Genomic DNA, 20,027 nt, shown 5'->3' with positions numbered 1-20,027 from the left:
AATATCACTGGGACGCCCTAAGCATGGCACATCAAAGACTAAACCGAAGCATGCACCATCAAATTGCGTTAGCGACAAAGTTATACAAAACTAATTATAGGTTCACAAATGATACCTGGCTATTCTAAGTATACTCCATCAAAAGATTTAACCCAGCATGGAACATCAAATAAGTAGACACATATATTTGCAATCCTATTAATCACGCGCAAAGGTTACTGTACTGTACATAACCGGTGAAGCAACAACGAAATTCATCATTTAATCAATAATTAAAATCATGGAATTAATCTAATCAAATCATGATGGTCTTTTGCTCAATTTTATTCAATTCAAAATAGCCTAACACCCCAAGTGGTTTCAACCTAAAACCCTAGCTATAAAGTTTAGCAACACATAAATATGGATTTCTCAAAACCCATTAAAACAATTACAAGAAAAATAGAGGAAAGAGTAAACCCTTGTCACCGAATCTCCAGCTTTCCCTTTTATCTCTTGTTCTTCCTTCTTGCCTTCACGGCTATTCAAACTGCTTTTCCGGTCTGCGGCGTCTCTCGCTTCCAGAGAAGAACTAAAGCTCCTCCTCCAAACCGGCCTCCCAAAAGAACTCCGTTCGGCCCCTCCCAAAAATCTCTCTTCTCGACTGAAAAATATGTCCCTCCTGCTGGGAAGGACTCCTAGACCTAGCCGATATCACCTATCTCCAAGGCCCAGTCCACCACCGGCTTCCAAATTCCACCCAAGTACAATACTAACTCAAATCCGAACACAGCACCAACCTTTCTTTCTCGGACCATCTGAGCACCTGCCTTCACCGGAAGTAATAACTCAGCTAATTAGCAGGTAGCTCTATCTCCACTCGATCAAACAGCATAGTCTTCTTCTCATCCAACGCCACCTTCACAACATCATCAAACCAGCTAACCCATGCAACATATAAACCGTCCTCTGTTGATGTTGTATTTGAGAGCTCCACAAATCCCGTCTATCTTCTCTCGATGGAAGATCAGCCAACTCCAATTGCCAGACTCCACCTAGCCATAATGACTATCACTGCCATTCTCCAAACACATACATCTCTTCGCCCCCATCGAACTCAATGTTGTGAGCTTCAGTTTCCCCTCTGACTTTCCACGGCACAAAATACAGCCCAAGTATGACATTTCAGTTCGATTCAGCTCCTCCACTTTCTTGTCTTCATAGTCCTGCCATCTCCTATTTCTGTATGTCCAACTCCATTCCTTACGAGTCAAATACAGCCACCATTTTGAGAATCATCTCCAGTCAATTTCAGCTGGCGTACAAGCCATTCTTTATCACCGGCAAAACCAACTCCATCTACTTCCTTAACACAATGAGAAACCCCATCGAACTCCAATTCCATCTGCTGTGGAAGGAATCATCGAATGTGATACAATAACCACCACTGCAATCATTTACATTCTCTTTTGTGTCCGTGCAACTCTCATTACGCCAATCACTTCCATTTACTGACGGCTACAAAGTGCATCGAGCCACCAAACTCTCATATCTCCTTGGACTTGATCATCGGCCTTCAACATCATATAAACTAACAAATCCATCTCAGCAACATTCTTTCAACCACTACTGTCATTGTCCGTGTCTCCGCCAGTCATCATAACTCCTGTGTACAGCCCCCTTCTCTCCTCGATCAAACAACCCCATACAAAACCCATCTAACATAAAACTCCATCTTGTTGTTGTTATCATCGGGCAATGAAAACACCACCACTTACGATTAATCCTGCCACAACACCAACTTCAATCTCCTGACATGAACTAGAAGCATTGGCTGCACTTTAGAAAAATAAAAAGAAAGTGGAAGCTGCAACCCCTCCTTTCCAACGATAAGAAAAAATGATAGTATATGTAAATGTGGTTAGGGAGTGACCACGTCTTCCACTATTTTTCTTTTACCTCAACAACACATTTTATATCACAGCATGCAGCACCCATCGTTCACCAGCTGACACCTCACAGCACTTACTACTTCTGCCACATCAATTAATAAAAGGTCCATATGTTTCTAGTGCCATGGAAGGACTGAGGCAGTGCGGAGCATGAGCTGTTGGCATGACAATTAAGATGGCTTCCCAAATGCCATAAAAGGTGCATTTTAGGCCTTTATTCTCCGGATGATTATGATTGGTTGTACTTTCTGCAAAAGCATTTCGAGTCCTAGCTAATATAAATATAGATATAAAATGCAGTACTTATGTGCTTATCAATACACAAATGAAATGCACATTCATTTAGGTTTGTGTAACCGTACCTAAACGTGTACACCTAGTTGGTTCAACAATAGTTAAAAAATGGTTAGGCATATGAGCACTTTCATATCAACCTTATTCATCTTCACCATAACTAGTTCAAATGACTCATAAGAACTAGTTAGAGTGTTGTTCAACTGCCTAGATCTCATAGAAGCATATAAGACACAATCGAAACAAAAATAATTTTGATTCACTCGAATCGAATCATGAACATTATAGCCACGGTTTCCAAATATGCATTCCTTAGTTTATATAAGTCTTAGTTCATGAATAAACCTTTTTTAGAAAATAACCCACTTAAGTATGCATACCAGTACGCATACGTAAGTACCCAGATTGATTTTGTTTTCAGTTCAGAAACTCCAGCAGAAATTCACGGGATGTGAATTTCCGACAGTACACATACGGGTACACGGACTTAGCTTCCGAACATCCTGAACAATAAAGTACGCATATTTTAGTTCAAGGATTTTGGACTTACACAAGTATGAGTTCACATAAAATGTTTATATCCATTCAAGGTTATATATTCTAAATTCTCATTTCAATCATTTAAACATTCTTAGAGGATGTTATATAGAAGTTATTCACACACTATTTTTCATCAAAGCAATTTTCAACATATTGAAATAATAAACTTGACTTTCGTCACTTGTAAAGATGAACTTGTCCAAAGCGAAAGCTTACCAACACATATTTCGCGAAATAGATAAGCGACATAAACTTGGCTCGAAATAGGAAATGTGTATAATCGAAGTCTATATAGCAATACGACTTTTGTCTCAAGATACGAGATAAAGTAGATATACCTTGGAGTGATATATAAGTTCAAGTCTCCACATACCCTTTAGTCGATGAAGTTCCAGCAGTTCCTTGAGTAGTTCTTCGTCTTTGCTTGATGAACGCCGTGGAGTCTAGAGCTCAACTACATTTTCTTTCCTAGTCCGAGACTTAGCTATATATAAGTAGACTAGGAATCAAAATTTATAGTTTTGGCAACTAAACTTGACAAACAAGCTTGAGATAGCAACGCTTTTGAGTTCGACCGAGCAAACAACATATTGCAACTTATTTTCAAATGCCACCGTCTAATCTCCCAGACAAATATTTAGGGGTTATTTTAAAACTAGGAATGATAAGAGCTGTCTATGTGTGGGGGAGTAGTGGAGATGCTTCAGAGTAGATTGTCAAGCTGGTTAGGTGAGATGCTAGCTTTCAAGGAAAGAATAATATTGATCAAAACAGTCTTAAGCAATATACCAATATATAACATGTCAGTATACAGATGGCCTGCTAGTGTAATTCAAGTGTGTAAAAGAATGATAAGAAAATTTCAGTGGAATGGTGACCCATCAACTAGAAAATTGGTGACTCTCAAATGGGATAAAGTATGTGTTCCAATAGAAGAAGGTAAGGTGGTTTGGGGTTAAAGAAATTGAGTACTATTAAAAAATCTCTACTTTACTTATGAAATTTTTATGGAGGATATTAAATTCAGAAGCAGAATGGGGTAGGTTCATGAGGGAAAAATACTTCACATCTGAAGGTGAAATCATTACAAGTTATAGAAAATCCTCTATTTTACCAGGATTGAAATGGGTAATGGAAGATGTCAAGCAAAATAGTAGATGGTTGGTTAGAACAGGTGAGAAGATATCTGTGTGGAAAGATGTGTGGATAAAAGATAAGCCTCTGTGTGAGCTTTTCCCTGAGGATGATTACATAAATAATAACATGGAAATCAAGGTAGAAGATTTAATTAATAATGGTCAATGGTTGATACCACATAAAATGCTTGATTTCTTTCAAGTAGAAGAACTGCCAGTGATTGAAAACTTTGAAGATAAAAGAGTATGGACTGGTACTCTAAGTGGTGAATTTTCTGTGAGCTCTGCAACTGAAAGGATCAGAAGTCATTGTGATAAGGAGGAATGGGCTAAAAAGATATGGCATCATGTTTTACACCCCACTACAGCCAGTAATGTTTGGATAATTGGTAAGAGGAATTTGTGCTTCAGATGAAAAAATTCAGGAAAATGGCTATAACTTAGATTCTAAATATTACCTTTGTGGTAGAGAAAGTGAAAATCTGGACCATATTTTATGGTACTGCAACTTCAGCCAAATAATTTGGAAATGGCAGGGAGGTATGTTCTTATTTAAAAATCCTCTGTCATATTCAGATATCATAAATTTTGCAAAACAAAAGAGTAGTGCAATGCAAGAAATTTAGATTCTGGCAGCTTCAATTACTATGATGGAAATATGGTTCTTAAGGAACATAATTTTTTTTGAAGAAGAGAAGCCTGATCTGATAAGATTCAAAAAAAGAGTTTTACAATTCACAAAGGACTATGAATGCAGAATGAAAGGAAGGATGTGGGATTGTAGCTATGGCTTCCAGGTTCTTAGAAATTTTAATTTGAAAAGAAGACCCATGAAGATACCAAGAATTATGGAGTTAAGGTTTCATCTTCCTGAAATGAATCAGGTACTAGTTTGTTGTAATGGTGTAGCAAGGGGTAACCCTGGGAATGCAGGTATCGGTTTTGTGGGGAGAGGAACTAATGGAGAATTTTTATATGCTGAAGCTCAGGGTTTGGGAGTTGCATCTAACCTTATAGCACATTTGATGGCAGTTTTGAGTGCTACTGAATGGGCAGTACAACAAAAGGTGGTGAATTTATTGATAAACTGAGACTCTAAAGATGTTGTCCAAGCCGGGTTTCATAAGCACTCTAGAATGCCCAGAGCAAACATATTATAGGCTTTTTTAGAGTGTAAGTCTAATCTGAAGACTTACATGTCCTTCGTTTTTGAACTTTCTTTTTGTTTTGTAATCATCTTTTAGCCTGTATTTCGGTATCTTTAGTAGTAAAATTCAATTTTGACCGAGCAAAAAAAGGAGTTCGACCGAGCAGTCATCTAACAACTAAGTTTACTTGTTTTTCTTTCTCCACCAGTAACTCGGCATCTGTTTTGCACTACATATACATAAAAACACGAACAAACAAGTAATTAGCTTACATACTCATAAATAGATGTTGATATATATAAATGCAACGAGTAGTTATTCTTTGGTGATTCAACAAAATGCTTATAGTCCCAAATTGTAGGTTGATACTGGAAGTGTTCGGAAGCTTCTGATTGTGCAAGGTGTTTATTACTAATTGAAAATAGGCTCGAGGAGGGGGTGCAGGTAGAAGGAGGAGGTGAAGAAGAAGAAGTCAGGAGTGGAAAGTGAATAAACATTATTACAGTGATCTTATTATTAGTTAGTTGGTGCTGATGTTCAATGCAAATTATCTCCTATTAATAAGATTGATCTATGTACTTACTAATCGAGTCATTCTACACTTTTTATACATTTTTCATGTGCAGTCAAGCTGAGCACGCTTTTACTTAATCATAGAAACACTTAGAGATCATTTTAAAATGGAACTCTAAGTAATACAATTGATCTGTAAATCCAATTTGGTAAGGTTGGAAGCAAAAAGTTTCGTATTAAAGTTTGTTGATCTCTTAAATTGCATTTTACTTGTGTCCCTAAAATATAATAAAACATACAAACCTTCTAAAAATAGTTATACTAGCTGCCCAAATGGATTGTACACTTTTTAGTCGGCCCCGTGGCAAAATCTGATCGGCTCTCTTTTGTCTTGGATACAGAGTCTTAATAAACGAACCATTAATTTTAGCAAGTCCCATGTAAATGTACCGAAAAAATGAATTGAGTTTGGACGCTGTCACACAGTCACACTGTGTTAAAGGGAAGAAGGCAAATACGGATTTTAGGCCGCCGAGCACGAATTTAAGACCACGACAAATCTTATCGAAGAACATGCATGCAAGCCTCCTATCACTTGTTTTTCTCATGTTTAGTTATTCAAACACTTAATTCAACTTTGAATGTGTGGACATAATAACTATACACAAAATAATTCAATTGTGAATGTACGTACAGGAAATCAGAAAATACAGATATAAAACTAAAAAGCAAGATGAATGGACGAAAATACTAGCGAGTCCTGTCAATCCCTTTCGAGTTTCCGTATAAGAAAATAGTCCTGTCACTTACTTACCTCATGTTTGGCCTTATACATAGGATATAGCACTAGCATTAAACTAAAATTTGAGCCTTTCTACAAAAGGTAAGTAGCAATCTAGTTACCTCCAATGTAAGTAGCAATCTAGCTACCTCTTAGAGGGTGCCAAGCTCTAGTTCATTGGCTTCTAGCCTGAACTAACCACCTTGTTGCAACAAGTAATATAGGTAGCTAAGCTGGCGGTGCTTCTTAGTACTGCACTACATTTATCTCTTTTAATTTCCTCATTTAGAATTTTTACTTGGAGGACAACTTTCGTGTTTGTTCTTCACTCTGGTCAGTCATTCATTCTTCTTAGTGTGAATTTCTTTTATCCGGAAGCTGGTCTAATGCAAAAAGATCCTCACACCCGCACATGCCAACTTGGGCATACTTGTAAGCAGTTATGAATTTTGAAACTGTAGTAAGAATTACTTGTAAGCTGGTTGAATTTCTCTAAGTATCAACAATCGACATAGTAAGGTATTGGAATATACATATGTTGAAGATTAACTGGTAATGAAAGAGCACAAATTTGAGAAACTATATGAAAACTTTGAAACTGATGTTAAGTAGTTTCTATTATGAGTTTGAACAATGAACAAGAAGGCGCCTACTGTATACAGTAAAAATTTATTTGGTCTTGGTTCAATGAGACATTAATGGAATATTAACTTTGCCGTAATAAAGTAGAGTCTATTTGTAGAAATCTTCCATCAGTTATTCACCTGAACAGGAAGACCCCCTAGTATGATATGTTTGTCTGCCAAGTTGGACTATAGTAGATTTTCACCAAAAACATATCTTAACTTTAATAATTAAGAGACTCCACTCGAATCCTTGACTTGACTAAAAGACAAGATACAAAGTGTTTGTCGGTTGCAAACACTGCTGGCAGCGTCGACGGAGGCTATGGGATGCTGTAGCCCACCCAAAAACCTGTCAATAGTCGCGATGGAAACTAAACAAACAGAATTGAGAATTTGGTGTATGTGTGTGTTTCTTTTTGGTTGTTTAGTATGGGAGTTGCGGGACTTTAATAGAGCTGTTGTATAATAATATTGTATAAATGGGTATTGCAGGACTTTAGAAATTACAAAAGAGCTCTTACGCTTTAGTGCTGCAATTTTTCGCAGTGGATGCTTACCAAGTATGGTCTGTCATACGAAGCAGCATCCTTACACTTTTGTATCTTGATCATCAACCATCTATTTACAGAATTTAACAAACAAATGCTCTTTCTTTGTAAAATATAACTCTTGATTTATAAATGGCACACGCACACGCAAAAGGGGACGGCCTAACATTGCACATCGGATAAAGATGAGTCTTTATGGGTAGGTTCATCAATGGGAATTCGGTTAACTATCAAAGACTGAACATGCTCTATGCTCTTTGAATGCTCTGCCCCAAGCCCATCGCCGCATTGGTACATAAACAAAGATGTTCTTGCAAAATTTAGAACCAAGTTGACGAATGAACGATCAAAAGGAGATGAATCAAACAGGAATCGGTTCATCTCTTTCCACGTTTCCATGATTAAGCCTTTTATGTGTTCACGAGCATCGTTTTCGGAGACGTTTGTTTCTTGCATATAACAGTATATGGAGGATGCAACTTCACCTCTTTTTAGCTCCGCCTGTGTTCATGATTAAGCAAAAAGAACTCCTATTAGATACTTATAAGTTATGGAATGATAACATCAATTGTATGTTTTGTGTTATTTAAGTCTTAAGTTTTTTACCGATGAAGTTGCAAGATCATTCGAAAGTCGGCACACCAAACATGAAGAGTAGAGAAGAGGGTGATCGTTTTCGAATGCATGTAACACACTATCATTAATATTTTGATTAGTAGCAAAAAAGGCAATCACCAAAAACACATATCCGAAAGATGAAACCGAGCCATTGTGCTGGTATTCCACAAAAGTTGGCATGTATCCCTTATGGCACCATTTCGTTTCTGTTGACATTGCCTTCACCGAATTGGCCAACTAAAAAGATTGGACAAAGGTAATTATTTCCAAATTCTATAAAAGAGTTAGGCAACACAACAATCAATATATCATTTACCGATTTTGTTAAGTGCGGTAAAATGTCAAATTTTTGCTCAACAAGTATCTTGAATGCCATTTCATTGACGGTGTTATATAGGGCTAAGAAACATATCTTCATGTAATATGGAAGTTTTTCCACGGCTTTGCAATCCCACCTTCAAATAAAAATATGTAATTTAGCATTATAAGAGTTTCAGCAGAGAGCTAGTTTAAAATTGTGTAATACGGTTGTACCTTTCAATAGCATCGGTAAATAATTCAAGGTCTTCTAATGATCCATAATAATCATAGATGTCGTCAATTACTAGAGCAAAGCTTAGGATTTTGGTGAGCCATTCTCTGCAACGTTTATATCGTGGCTCCCGACAAAACCCAATACTTGATAGGAAGCACTCAACTATTCGGTCTCTAGCAAAATTCATTTTCTCTGCAATCCCCATGTTGTTCCACTACCTAAACAAGAATGACATAAGAGCACAACTAGTACGTTAAGACACCAGACACCGCAATCAGTGGATAACATGCATCAAATTTATAAGTAATAGACACACACCTTGCTATATGGTTGAGTTCCATCTTGTGTTGAGCCTGAACCATGTTGAAATTCAATTTAGCCAATTCAAGAAGAAGAGGACTCGTATCATTTTGAGATTCATATGCCTCGATGAAAGTCCTAGCTTCTAATCTTTGAATTCTCCAATGAAATGGTGTCTCCAAGGAGCGACGGACTTGTTTTGCTAGGTTAATGTTAACATTGTTGTTGTTGCTTTCATTGTCTATTAGATGTCTTCTTGTCAGGAGTACAGCTTCAGTTAGGATGCTTTCTCCTTCCAAAACAAGATGTGCTGCTTCAACTAAACTCAGCATTCCCTTAGTATCGTGCTTAATTGATTCCTTGAACCCGCCTTTCGCGTCTTTAAATTTATCAAAAACATCTGCCATTCGGAAGAAAAACTTGCATGTCATTAGCTAAAAGAAACAGCAAAACAAACCTTAACAATAATTGAGCAAAGTGCCAGGGTGAAAATGCCTCCACCTCGTGGAGTTAGCTGGCTTTATGGTTGATATGTCATGTTTAATTAGTACCTAGAAGTTCATGAAAACCATGCTGCCTAAGAAGCTTAAGCCCGAGAGAAGTTGCATATAAGTTATCTTTCGAATTCCAGGCATTGTCATGGTGCATGTTCTCTATGATTTTGTGGATGTCTTCCTCAAAAAGGTTACTCATTCCGAGACTTTGAATGACATCGATTAGCTCAAGCATTTCTAGTGGTTTTAAGGTCTCCTTAAGCATAACCTTCACTTGTTTTTCTTTCTCCACTAATAGTTCTGTATCTGTTTTGCACTGCATATACATACCCACACAAACACAGAAGTAATTAGCATATATAATCTTAGAAAGATGTTGATAGATATAACAAACTACTTTAGTGGAAAATGAAGTCAATGATCACCGAGTTGTTAGTCTTGGGTGATTCAACAAAATGCTTATAATCCCAAATTGTAGGCTGGTACTGAAAGTGTTCGGAAGCTTTTGATTCTGCATGGTGTTTAGTACCAACGGGCAATAGGGTTGAGGAGTGGGTGGAAGAAGAAGAAGAAGAAGTGGTTAGGAATGGAAAGTGAATAGTATGAGACATTATTACTGTGATCTTATTAATTATCACTTGGTGCCAATGTTCAATGCAAATTATCTCCTATTAATAAGGTCGTTAGACTGTACAACTGTACTTGTTAATCGATGCATTTCACATTTGCAATCAACTTGAGCACGTTTGTATTTATCTTTTTTTTTTTTTTGATCAGACAGCTGGCATCCCTTTTTTTTTATATCTTATGAAGGCTTATGAGTTCTATTTGCTGATATATGTAGTCAAAGTTTTGGGTTCCAAAATTTGTTGATCTCTTCTAAAATGCTTTACATTCCTTTCTAAAATATAACACATGTACATTCCCAAAAAATAGTTACTCTCGCTGGACATTTGATCTGCCCTCTTTGAAAACAAATTTTAATAAATAAACCATTAATCTTTGGAATTAAATAATTGTGTTAGGCGAAAAAAGCAAATACGAATGTTAGGCCGCCGGGTACAAATTTTAGGCCACCACAAGTGTTTTCGAAGAGCATGCATATAGCCTCCTATCACTTATTTTTGTCATGTTTGGTTGTTCAAGAACATTAAAATTGAACTTTGAATGCGTGGACGTAATTAATTGTATCCAAAATAATTGTGAATGTACCTGCTACTTGAGAGAATCCGAAAATGCAGATAAAAATAAGAAGCAAGATGAATGGACGAAAATGCTAGCAAGTCCTGCCAGGCTGCCACTTACTTATTTCATTTTTGGCCATATATGTAGGATGAAACTAGCATTTAGTGTTCTACAAGAGGTTCCTGTAGAGAAAAATGCTTATAATTACCATAAAATGTCCCCAAGATTTTCCCCCAGGAAGTGCCAACCACTCATTAATTACTTTAATCCTCCTCTTCTTTTACGTTGCTTCTATTTCTTCGTCTCTTATTACAAACTCGTTTATTGTGCCGACAAAATAAAATAAAATTTACCCCCCCCCCCTCGATCAAGTTGGAGGGGGAGGACTATGGTCTTAGTTTTTAAAGAGATTTAGAGAGTTTTAAGAGACAGTGTATATTGTTTCACAACCGTGAATATTTTGTTCCTTATCATTGATATATAAAGTGAATCAGATTACATTGGGATTAACTAATAAGTTACAACTAATAGAGATATTTTAGGAATATGACTGACTATATTTACGTAAGACTAAAACTAGAAAAGAACTATTAAACTGGGAAACCTAGTAAACCTAGAAGACTAAACCAAATATACCGCTAACACCCCCCCTCAAGTTGGAGGAGTAGATCCAGATCGAATACCCAACTTGCTAACCAAATGTTGAAATTGCTTGACTCCTAAAGGTTTGGTGAATAAATCTGCAAACTGTTCCCAAGACTGTAGATGTGTTGGTTTGATTAAGCCGTTGAGCAGTTTTACCAGTACAAAATAACAATCGATTTCGATGTGCTTAGTCCGCTCGTGGAACACTGGATTTTGATAATGTGAATAGCCGCCTGACTGTCACAGGAAACAATGATTGGAAGAGTGCAAGGAAAATGCAAATCCTGAAACAAGTAACGAAGCCATTGTAGTTCTGCAGTTAAATGTGCAAGGGCACGATATTCAGCCTCAACGGATCACCATAAAGAAAACATCAACAATTTGGGTTTTGGTTCAGCGAAATTTGGGTTTCGGTTTAAAGATATTGGCGTTGATTTGATTTGAAAAATTGGGGGTTTGATTTGATTTGAAAAATTGGGGTATAATTTGACTCTGAAAATAGGGTTTCCATCTAGTGAAATTGGGAGTTTAGCCTAGTCCAGAACTTAAATAGTATAATTTATAAAGCCTCTACAAACACTAGCCTACTATCAGACTTCGCACTGCAATGTAGTTGAGAACAAATCGACCCTATGAGTAATTCAGCTTCATTTGTGCTCTTTTATGTCTCTTGGATTTTACAAGACCCTAAGCAACACAATTTCCTTAGGTCACATCCTTTATAGTCCTAGGAGTTTCTTCAGCCTAAGTGAACACTTTTTGACTATTCTGCATCAACGAAAAGTTTTTTTAATCTCTCTTCATAAAGATATTCAATCAAGGTATGAAAATCTATATGCTTAATCTTCAAGAGAAGAAGATATCAAGCAAACTCATTGGTTATGATAACTTATTCTCTTCAAAACTTATAGATATGCCAATCAATTCTATCTCACAAGAACAGTCTAAACAAATAAAACTAGAATTGATTTAGATATCTATCTTTTGAAATCACAAAGTCTAAGACGAAGAGTACTTCTATATATCTTGTTCCTGATCCACAATTTGGAAAATATAATGATCAATAAAAACAAGATACAAATAAGAATAACTATCAGGTAAAACAAAGTTTGTCTGGGCTTCTCGAATCCCTCAGTGAATATCTTTCAAAGTCAAACCTAATGCAGTTTTCACCGTAGGAAAACTAGCCTTTTAAATGACGACTCTAGCCATAACTGGGACACAGAAGTGCCAGGATTGTGATTCTAATATGCAGAGAGTCCCCTATTAATATTAATAAACAAGTCTTGGTATATTACAAACAAAGCAAGGTTCGTGAACTAGTTTCCATGTTTACGATTTTCTTTGTAACCAAGCAATCTTAATACCTAGATATGAAACACAAAACCCATTGGCGATGGTGGTGGCGGCGCTGGATCGAAGTGTGAGTGACACAGAAAGAGGCATAGCTAGAGTTACCGAAGCTACCCTTACATATACTCCGTCCATTTCAGGGAAAAAAAATATGATGTATTCACTTTTTCCATCTAGCCTATTTACAAGAAAAAATAAAAAATTTACATTATCAATTTTTGTCAAAAGAGAGTAGTACATTCTAAACATGGACAATCGTTGATAAAAGAAGCAAGAAGAACCTCAACTGCATATCAAATGTTAGGAAGAATCAGTATCTTCTTTTTTAATTCCTAAAATTACCTATGACTATGTAAAAACATATGATGTTGATGCTTTAAATAACAATGTTCATGTAATTCCAAAAGAAACTAATCTATCAGATCCGGCCATTATTAGGACACCTAATTTGGGTATATTAAGAAATTGTTGAAAGTTCGTAATGACCAAATTAAACATTTCTGACATTGAGAAAAAAGATGTTTTGAATTGGCGGTCAAATTTATGCGATTACAAAAATAGGTATCCCTTGCCAAAACACGTGTACTAAAATGATACTGATATTTATTGTCAACTCAAATATTCACAATTTTGCTTTTTGTGTGGTAAACACAACCATAAATGAAGCCGAGCTTTCAGAGAAACAAAAAACGAGAAATAATGTTGTGACCTGGATTTCCCGCCAATAGTTTCTACTCCTAATAATAATAACTCTTGGTTTCTGCATATCTATTATCTATAGCGTCAATAAGTACTTTAAGTAGTTAGTTCTTGTCAAAAGATTTTCGTGAGAATTACTCCTAAGATGAATAATCTCTTCCTTAAGATCTTTAACTTTTTAAAAGCCTTAGATAGACAGCAAAACTTTCTTATTCGCTTACGGAGTGATTGCAGGAGGTTGGAGTAACATAAAGAAGACATAACAATTTTGCATCAACTTTTTGTTCAGAAACCTATACGGATAAGCTTGATACAGTCAGTAGCTTCGTACGATCACAAAAAATCAATATCCAAGTATTAATCTAGTATGTACCGAATTATTATATAACTGAATTCCAACAAGGACAATCTCTCTTACAAGATACGAATCCTCAATACAGTCTTTTAGGCTCAAAAATTGTCCAAGTTATTTAACGTGCTACTTGTGATATTTTGACTACAAAGATAGATAATATAATATTAAAAACAAATAGAGATAATTGGTGTTTGGTACTCCGGTTTTGACCAACACAGTTATGCGAAGATGAGCGATTGTATATGAGCGAATGTGTCGCATAATGATCCCGAAAATAAAGGGATTATTAGCTGTTATCCACTATGTAAAATCCTATATAAAGGAGAGAGTCATTATTTTTGGGAGGTAAGTCTTGGTTTAGAAATAGGGAGAGAGAGAAAGTGAGACTTCGATCGATTTTGTAAGCAATCTTAATCTTCAATCAATAAAGCAATAGTTCATTATGATCACTTAGAGACTAGATTAGATTAAGTGGAGTGTAGTTGTAAGATTTCTTACAACTACATTTTTGGCGCTAGAAACAGAGACTGGATGCTAAATCCTGATAGTATATCATAGATTTTAAGGAAAAAAGTGTGATCTAAAAATTTAGAAATGGTAAGGATCGAGTTTGTTGTTGAACAAGGAATGACAACTAGAAGAAGTCACAAACTTGCTGAACGAAGACGAATTACAAATCTTGAGCAACAAGAAGAAATAATAGAAGAACATCAAAGAACATAGATTCCTATTGGATCTCAGCGAGAACAAGGGCAGAATAATGAGATAGATTATGATAGAGTGAGTGTCCATACTGCGAAGATGAATTCTACAGATGAAGGACAGAGAATTGGGAAAGAATAACCAATTACAGCGAGTGAAGGAAATATGACGATTGCAGAGCTTAGGCAAAAATTAATAATTGAATGAAAGAGAGAAGAAGAGGAGCGTGCGAATTTAATCCATCAAAATGATGATTTACGAGAAGAGAATCTTAGATTACAAGAACAAAGGTCAAGGAGTGCTACACGCTCAAGGTCAAGATACAGTAGGAGTTCTTCCTGACAGAGCCAATCTAATCGAAGAAATGATAGGCGAAGGAAACATATGGAAGTCGTTAAAGAAAACTCGTAAGAAGATGAAAATTTGGAAGATCAAAGGGAAAGGAGACGTGTAATTGACTTAGAAACTAATCGATATGAACACCCACGCGAACTTCTGCGTCGTGCAAATACTAATTGTAAAAGGGAAGAAGGGGATCCAAAGCAAGGAAAAATGCTATTACATGGTAGAGAAATGTTGAGAGACGAATATGAGCGCGAAAGAGAGATTGCACGTGCGAGAGGTAGACAAAGAAGGGAAGAATTAGAAGAAAGAGAATTACAAAGCGGATTGCGTCATATTGATAATATAATAAGGGTACGAAAGCGTCATCGCATAAAGCATACAGATCAAGATCGAGTGACACTACAAGAAAGAGAAATATCAAAACATCGATATGATCGCACAGGTAATGAAGAAAGACATGATAGAGCACAAATCGAAGCAAATAATGAAAGGCGTAGGCGAAGAAGGGAAGAAACTGAACAACAGGAGATACAAGAGGCAATACATCAAAGAAATCATGAGAATAGATTGAGACAAGCAAGACTAAAACGACCCATGCAAGAAGATTTGGATCAATCATTCAACAAGGAAATTCTCAAGGAGATGGCAGAAATAAGAGAAATGGTGACTGCAAAAAGAAATGATGGAAGAAGATAACTAGAGGAAGCAGTGGAGGAAGCTGGAAAAACTCCATTTAAAAAAGAAATTCAAAGAGCACCGATACCATCTAAGTGAAGTTTACCAGCATTTACAAATATATTTGATGGAAGTGCATGTGAAGGCTTATTCTAGATGTTTATTACAGTGGGAAAATTATGATGCAGTAATGTGCAAATATTTTGCTGCAAGTTTAGCAGGTGAAGCTTTAAAGTGGTTTGAAGGATTACCTGTAGAATCCATTGGTTCGCTTCATCATTTACAAAATGTCTTTTTGGGGCAATACATAAGTAATAATCTATCAAGACCAGGGATTGAGACTTTATTCGGACTTCACAGAAGAACAAATGAAAGTTTGCGTCATCTAACGACTCGTTGGAGAACAATGTGTAGTGAAATGGGAAGACGGGTGGATGAGAGACATCTTATTCTTGCGTTCATCAATGCTCTCTTTGCAACAGACCTATTATATACCCAAATTTTCAGAGTCAAGGATACAATCACAATGTCGGAGCTACGCAGCCCTCGAAGAAAAGCAAAGAGACATGGAATCTTACCCAGTTGTGATATCTGATTCGAAAGGTGGAAATACAAGTTTACTTCCGAGACTCACAAATGCTGTTGCGAGTACATCGCATGGTAATCAAGTAAGGAGTAATGCGGAAATGGAACAAAAGTTAGTGGCTAGGGGCAGTGCAGATCAAGCAGAATTTGATAAAGAGTACAGAGACAAGCAACTTCGAAAATATGGAGGTACTGATGCTAATCATCCAGGAAGCTCTGCAGGAAAGCAAACACATTATAACAAGAAAGATGGAAGAATAATGTGGGAACAAGTAAGTTTGCCAAAGCTGAATACTACACTAGATAAAGTATGGGAAGTTGCTCTCTTAATGGATGATATTCCAGAACCACATAATGCAAGCGAAGAGCCACTACCAGGGAGGAGGAGTAAAGAATTTTATGTCCATCATAGATTCCACGGTCACACAACAAGTAATTGCATAAATGTGAGGAACATTATATTGCGAATGATCGAGCAAGGGAAATTGGACCATTTCTTACTGAATCAGCCAAGAAATCTACCACCACCACCACCTCAAGGAAATAAATATGTAAAGGAGGACAGAAGTACATTTTTTATTGAAGTGGGAGCTAAGGCGAATAATCTATATTTTAACTCGATCATACATTCGTTCAAAAACATAGAAGATTTTCATGATAATGTCTTAAGTCGAGTATATGCAAGAGATGTTGAAGGAAGGGAAATTTTCAACCTGGCAAAAATACCATCTTTGAAGGACTGGCAAAAGCAGAAAATCTCGTTCAATGCAGATGAAGTACCAGAAGGAAAAACATCACATGAGTGCCCGTTGGTAGTGAGATTGGGAATTAACCCAAAACCGTTAGAAGAAGATGAGGAAGAAAATGAGAAAAACACCTGGGGGGTAAATAGAATTCTTATAGACACTGGAAGTTTTGTGGATATTCTATTTTATCACACATATAAAACAATGAGTGGAAGAGATGATGAGTTGATCCCTTCAACGTACAAAATCTATGGTTTTAATGGCTCTGCGAACAAACCAAAAGGGGAGGTGACTATGTGAATTCTTCTACAAAGCTTACCAACAGATATCACATTCTGTGTAGTGGATGTTGAATCACCATACAATACTCTCATTGGAAGGCCATGGCTGCATAGTATACTAGCTGTCGCATCAACATTTCATCAGTGCATCAAGTTTCCTTTACCTCAGGGTGTTGGAATTATAAGAGGGGACACAGTTGAAAGTGAAAATTGTCAAAAAATTGATATTGATAGATGCGAAGCAAGAGAATCCAAGCGAAGAAATTGGCAAAAGAATGCAGCAGATAGCAAAAGAGCAGAGAGATTAATGGTTGATGTCTGATGTGGTGTATAAAGTTGAGTATGTGAAGTGCTGAAGTTTATTAAATGAATCATAAGGAGGAAAGGAAACAAAATTCGATGGAAAGTTCATAATGGGAGAAAATTAGTGGAGATGAAGATGAAAATGAATAAAAGATAATGAAGAAATCAATAATAGCAGCAGCAAAAATGGACAATAAAAGATGAAGATGAATAGCAACAAGAGCGAGAAACTAAGTGGAGACAAAATATGAAAAGGTGGAAAACACAAGGATTTTTCGCACATTGCCAATCAAATGATTATAAACATATGCGAGTTTACGAAGGTTCAAAAGTGAATATGATTTTCTTTGAGCAAGATGATTCAATAAAAACACTTATGTAATAGAGTTGATTGAAATGAGAAACTTTAGTTTCATATGGTAAATCCATAATAAGAAAACACAAAGAGAAATCTTTATAATAAGACCTTTATAAAAGGCTACAGAAAATGATATTTATTATCACATTGGCTAGGAATCCAAATATGGCGTGTACCCTAGTTCGCTCATATGCAAGAGGAAAAATAGTAAGACCTATCGCACGTCATAATTGGAAAGACCTAGAAGGAATGACTCAAGGGAAGGCTACACCGACCCCGGAACTTGAGTTCTGGAGATTTGGGGTGAAAATAAAACGATAATGCCCATCCGGAAGAGATACCTTAAAATTTCAGTATGAGATAGAGATCTTAGATTGAGAGCCTAAGGTGAGAAAGGCTCTCCCAAGGAGTGCAGAAACTCGATCAGGGCGCCGAGGTACACGGTTCAATCAAGAGTGTCCGGGACGTCTGGAGCGTACCTTGCCACTCTTGACAAGTCCTGACTATGATGCACTCGGTCCGAAGATACCCCACTTAGGGTCACAATCCTGACACTTCTGTGTCCCAGTTATGTCTAGGATCGTCATTTAAAAAGATAGTTTTCCTACGGTGAAAACTGCATTAGGTTTGACTTTGAAAGATATTCACTAAGGGATTCGAGAAGCCCAGACAAACTACATTTTACCTGATAGTTATTCTTATCTGTATCTTGTTTTGATTGATCATTATAGTTTCCAAATTGTAAATCAGGAACAAGATATATAGAAGTACTCTTCGTCTTAGACTTTGTGATTTCAAAAGATAAATATCTAAATCAATTCTAGTTTTATTTGTTTAGACTGTTCTTGTGAGATAGAATTGATTGGCATATCTATAAGTTTTGAAGAGAATAAGTTATCATAACCAATGAGTTTGCTTGATATCTTCTTCTCTTGAAGATTAAGCATATATATTTTCATACCTTGATTGAATATATTTATGAAGAAAAATTAAAAAAAACTTTTCGTTTAGGCAGAATAGTCAAAAAGTGTTCACTTAGGCTGAAGAAACTCCTAGGACTATAAAGGATGTGACCTAAGGAAATCGTGTTGCTTAGGGTCTTGTAAGATCCAAGAGACATAAAAGAGCACAACTGAAGCTTAATTACTCGTAGGGTCGATTTCTTCTCAACTACATTGCAGTGCGAAGTCTGATAGTAGGCTAGTGTTTGTAGAGGCTTTATAAATTATATTATTTAAGTTCTGGACTAGGCTAAACTCCCAATTTCACTAGATGGAAACCCTATTTTCAGAATCAAATTATACCCTAATTTTTCAAATCAAATCAAACACCCAATTTTTCAAATCAAATCAACGCCAATATCTTTAAACCGAAACCCAAATTTCGCTGAACCAAAACCCAAAATGTTGATGTTTTCTTTATGGTGATTACAATGAGTATGACGATTCTAAAGAAGAAAATGATTGTGGAATGAAAGATCCGGATATATATTTTTATTCATCAATAAATTAATTATGGGAAGAAAGAGACAGGGAAGGATGAGACTTTGTTGTGATGGTGGTTGCATGTCTTATGCGTGAAAGAGGTACAGAAAAAGTGATGGTGGTGGTCGTGGTGTGAAGAGGATTTGAAGATGAAATTATGAAGTAAAACTTAGGTAGAAGGTTATAACAATAACTTTGTCTTTTAATTTCATTTTCATTTAATTAAGTATATATTTTTTTTAAATAATTTCTAAACATTAATTTAACATTTGACCTTGTCAATTGTAGTTAACGTCTTGTCCAGGTACCAAGCCGTAACGTTGGATAAATGTTAGACCAAAGCCTAGAGTTGGTCAAACCCCGAGTACCAAACACCAATTATCCCTATTTGTTTTCAACATTATATTATCTATCTCTGTAGTCAAAATATCACAAGTAGCACGTTAAATAACTTGGACAATTTTTGAGCCTAAAAGACTGTATTGAGGATTCGTATCTTGTAAGAGAGATTGTCCTTGTTGGAATTCAGTTATATAATAATTCGGTACATACTAGATTAATACTTGGATATTGATTTTTTGTGATCGTCTGAAGCTACTGACTGTAACAAGCTTATCCGTATAGGTTTCTGAACAAAAAGTTGATGCAAAATTATTATGTCTTCTTGATGTTACTCCAACCTCCTGCAATCACCCTGTAAGCGAATAAGAAAGCTTTGCTGTCTATCTAAGGCTTTTAAAAAGTTAAAGATCTTGAGGAAGAGATTATTCATCTTAGGAGTAATTCTCACAAAAATCTTTTGACAAGAACTAACTACTTAAAGTACTTATTGACGCTATAGATAATA

General features: G+C 36.2%; 1 protein-coding gene and 1 long non-coding RNA gene across 3 annotated transcripts; both read right to left on the bottom strand.

The window, feature by feature from the left end:
* Window positions 1-266: 266 nt before the first annotated feature.
* On the bottom strand, window positions 267-3,196 carry LOC113323843. Of its 2 annotated transcripts, none has more exons than XR_003347879.1 (3): window positions 3,139-3,196; window positions 2,606-2,728; window positions 267-2,179 (listed from the first exon to the last, which is right to left on the bottom strand). It is a non-coding gene; the product is annotated as an uncharacterized LOC113323843 (long non-coding RNA). The 2 variants fall into 2 exon arrangements; XR_003347880.1 differs by having other exon boundaries at window positions 3,104-3,160.
* A 4,231-nt stretch (window positions 3,197-7,427) lies between these two features.
* On the bottom strand, window positions 7,428-10,412 carry LOC113325331 ((-)-alpha-terpineol synthase-like). Its single transcript, XM_026573529.1, has 7 exons — window positions 9,890-10,412; window positions 9,522-9,780; window positions 8,940-9,370; window positions 8,670-8,884; window positions 8,452-8,590; window positions 8,124-8,372; window positions 7,428-8,018 (listed from the first exon to the last, which is right to left on the bottom strand). Exons 1-7 carry the CDS (start codon window positions 10,073-10,075, stop codon window positions 7,680-7,682), a joined length of 1,818 nt encoding a protein of 605 aa, XP_026429314.1. The 5' UTR covers window positions 10,076-10,412; the 3' UTR covers window positions 7,428-7,679.
* Between the last annotated feature and the right edge of the window lie 9,615 nt (window positions 10,413-20,027).

Source organism: Papaver somniferum, chromosome 11 (genome assembly GCF_003573695.1).
Source record: "Papaver somniferum cultivar HN1 chromosome 11, ASM357369v1, whole genome shotgun sequence".
In the NCBI taxonomy this organism is placed as follows: Eukaryota; Viridiplantae; Streptophyta; class Magnoliopsida; order Ranunculales; family Papaveraceae; genus Papaver; species Papaver somniferum.
The sequence above is the reverse complement of the archived record's forward strand: the minus strand, read 5'-3'. Positions and strand labels throughout refer to the sequence as shown.

What these genes read in the sequence shown, in the direction of transcription:
- LOC113325331 (XM_026573529.1), bottom strand. Translation starts at nt 10,075, where the DNA reads ATGTCTCATACTATTCACTTTCCATTCCTAACCACTTCTTCTTCTTCT. An exon ending in CACCCAAGACTAACAACTCG is followed by an intron (nt 9,781 to 9,889) that starts GTGATCATTGAC and finishes ATGTATATGCAG; the next exon opens with TGCAAAACAGATACAGAACT. An exon ending in TGGTTTTCATGAACTTCTAG is followed by an intron (nt 9,371 to 9,521) that starts GTACTAATTAAA and finishes TCCGAATGGCAG; the next exon opens with ATGTTTTTGATAAATTTAAA.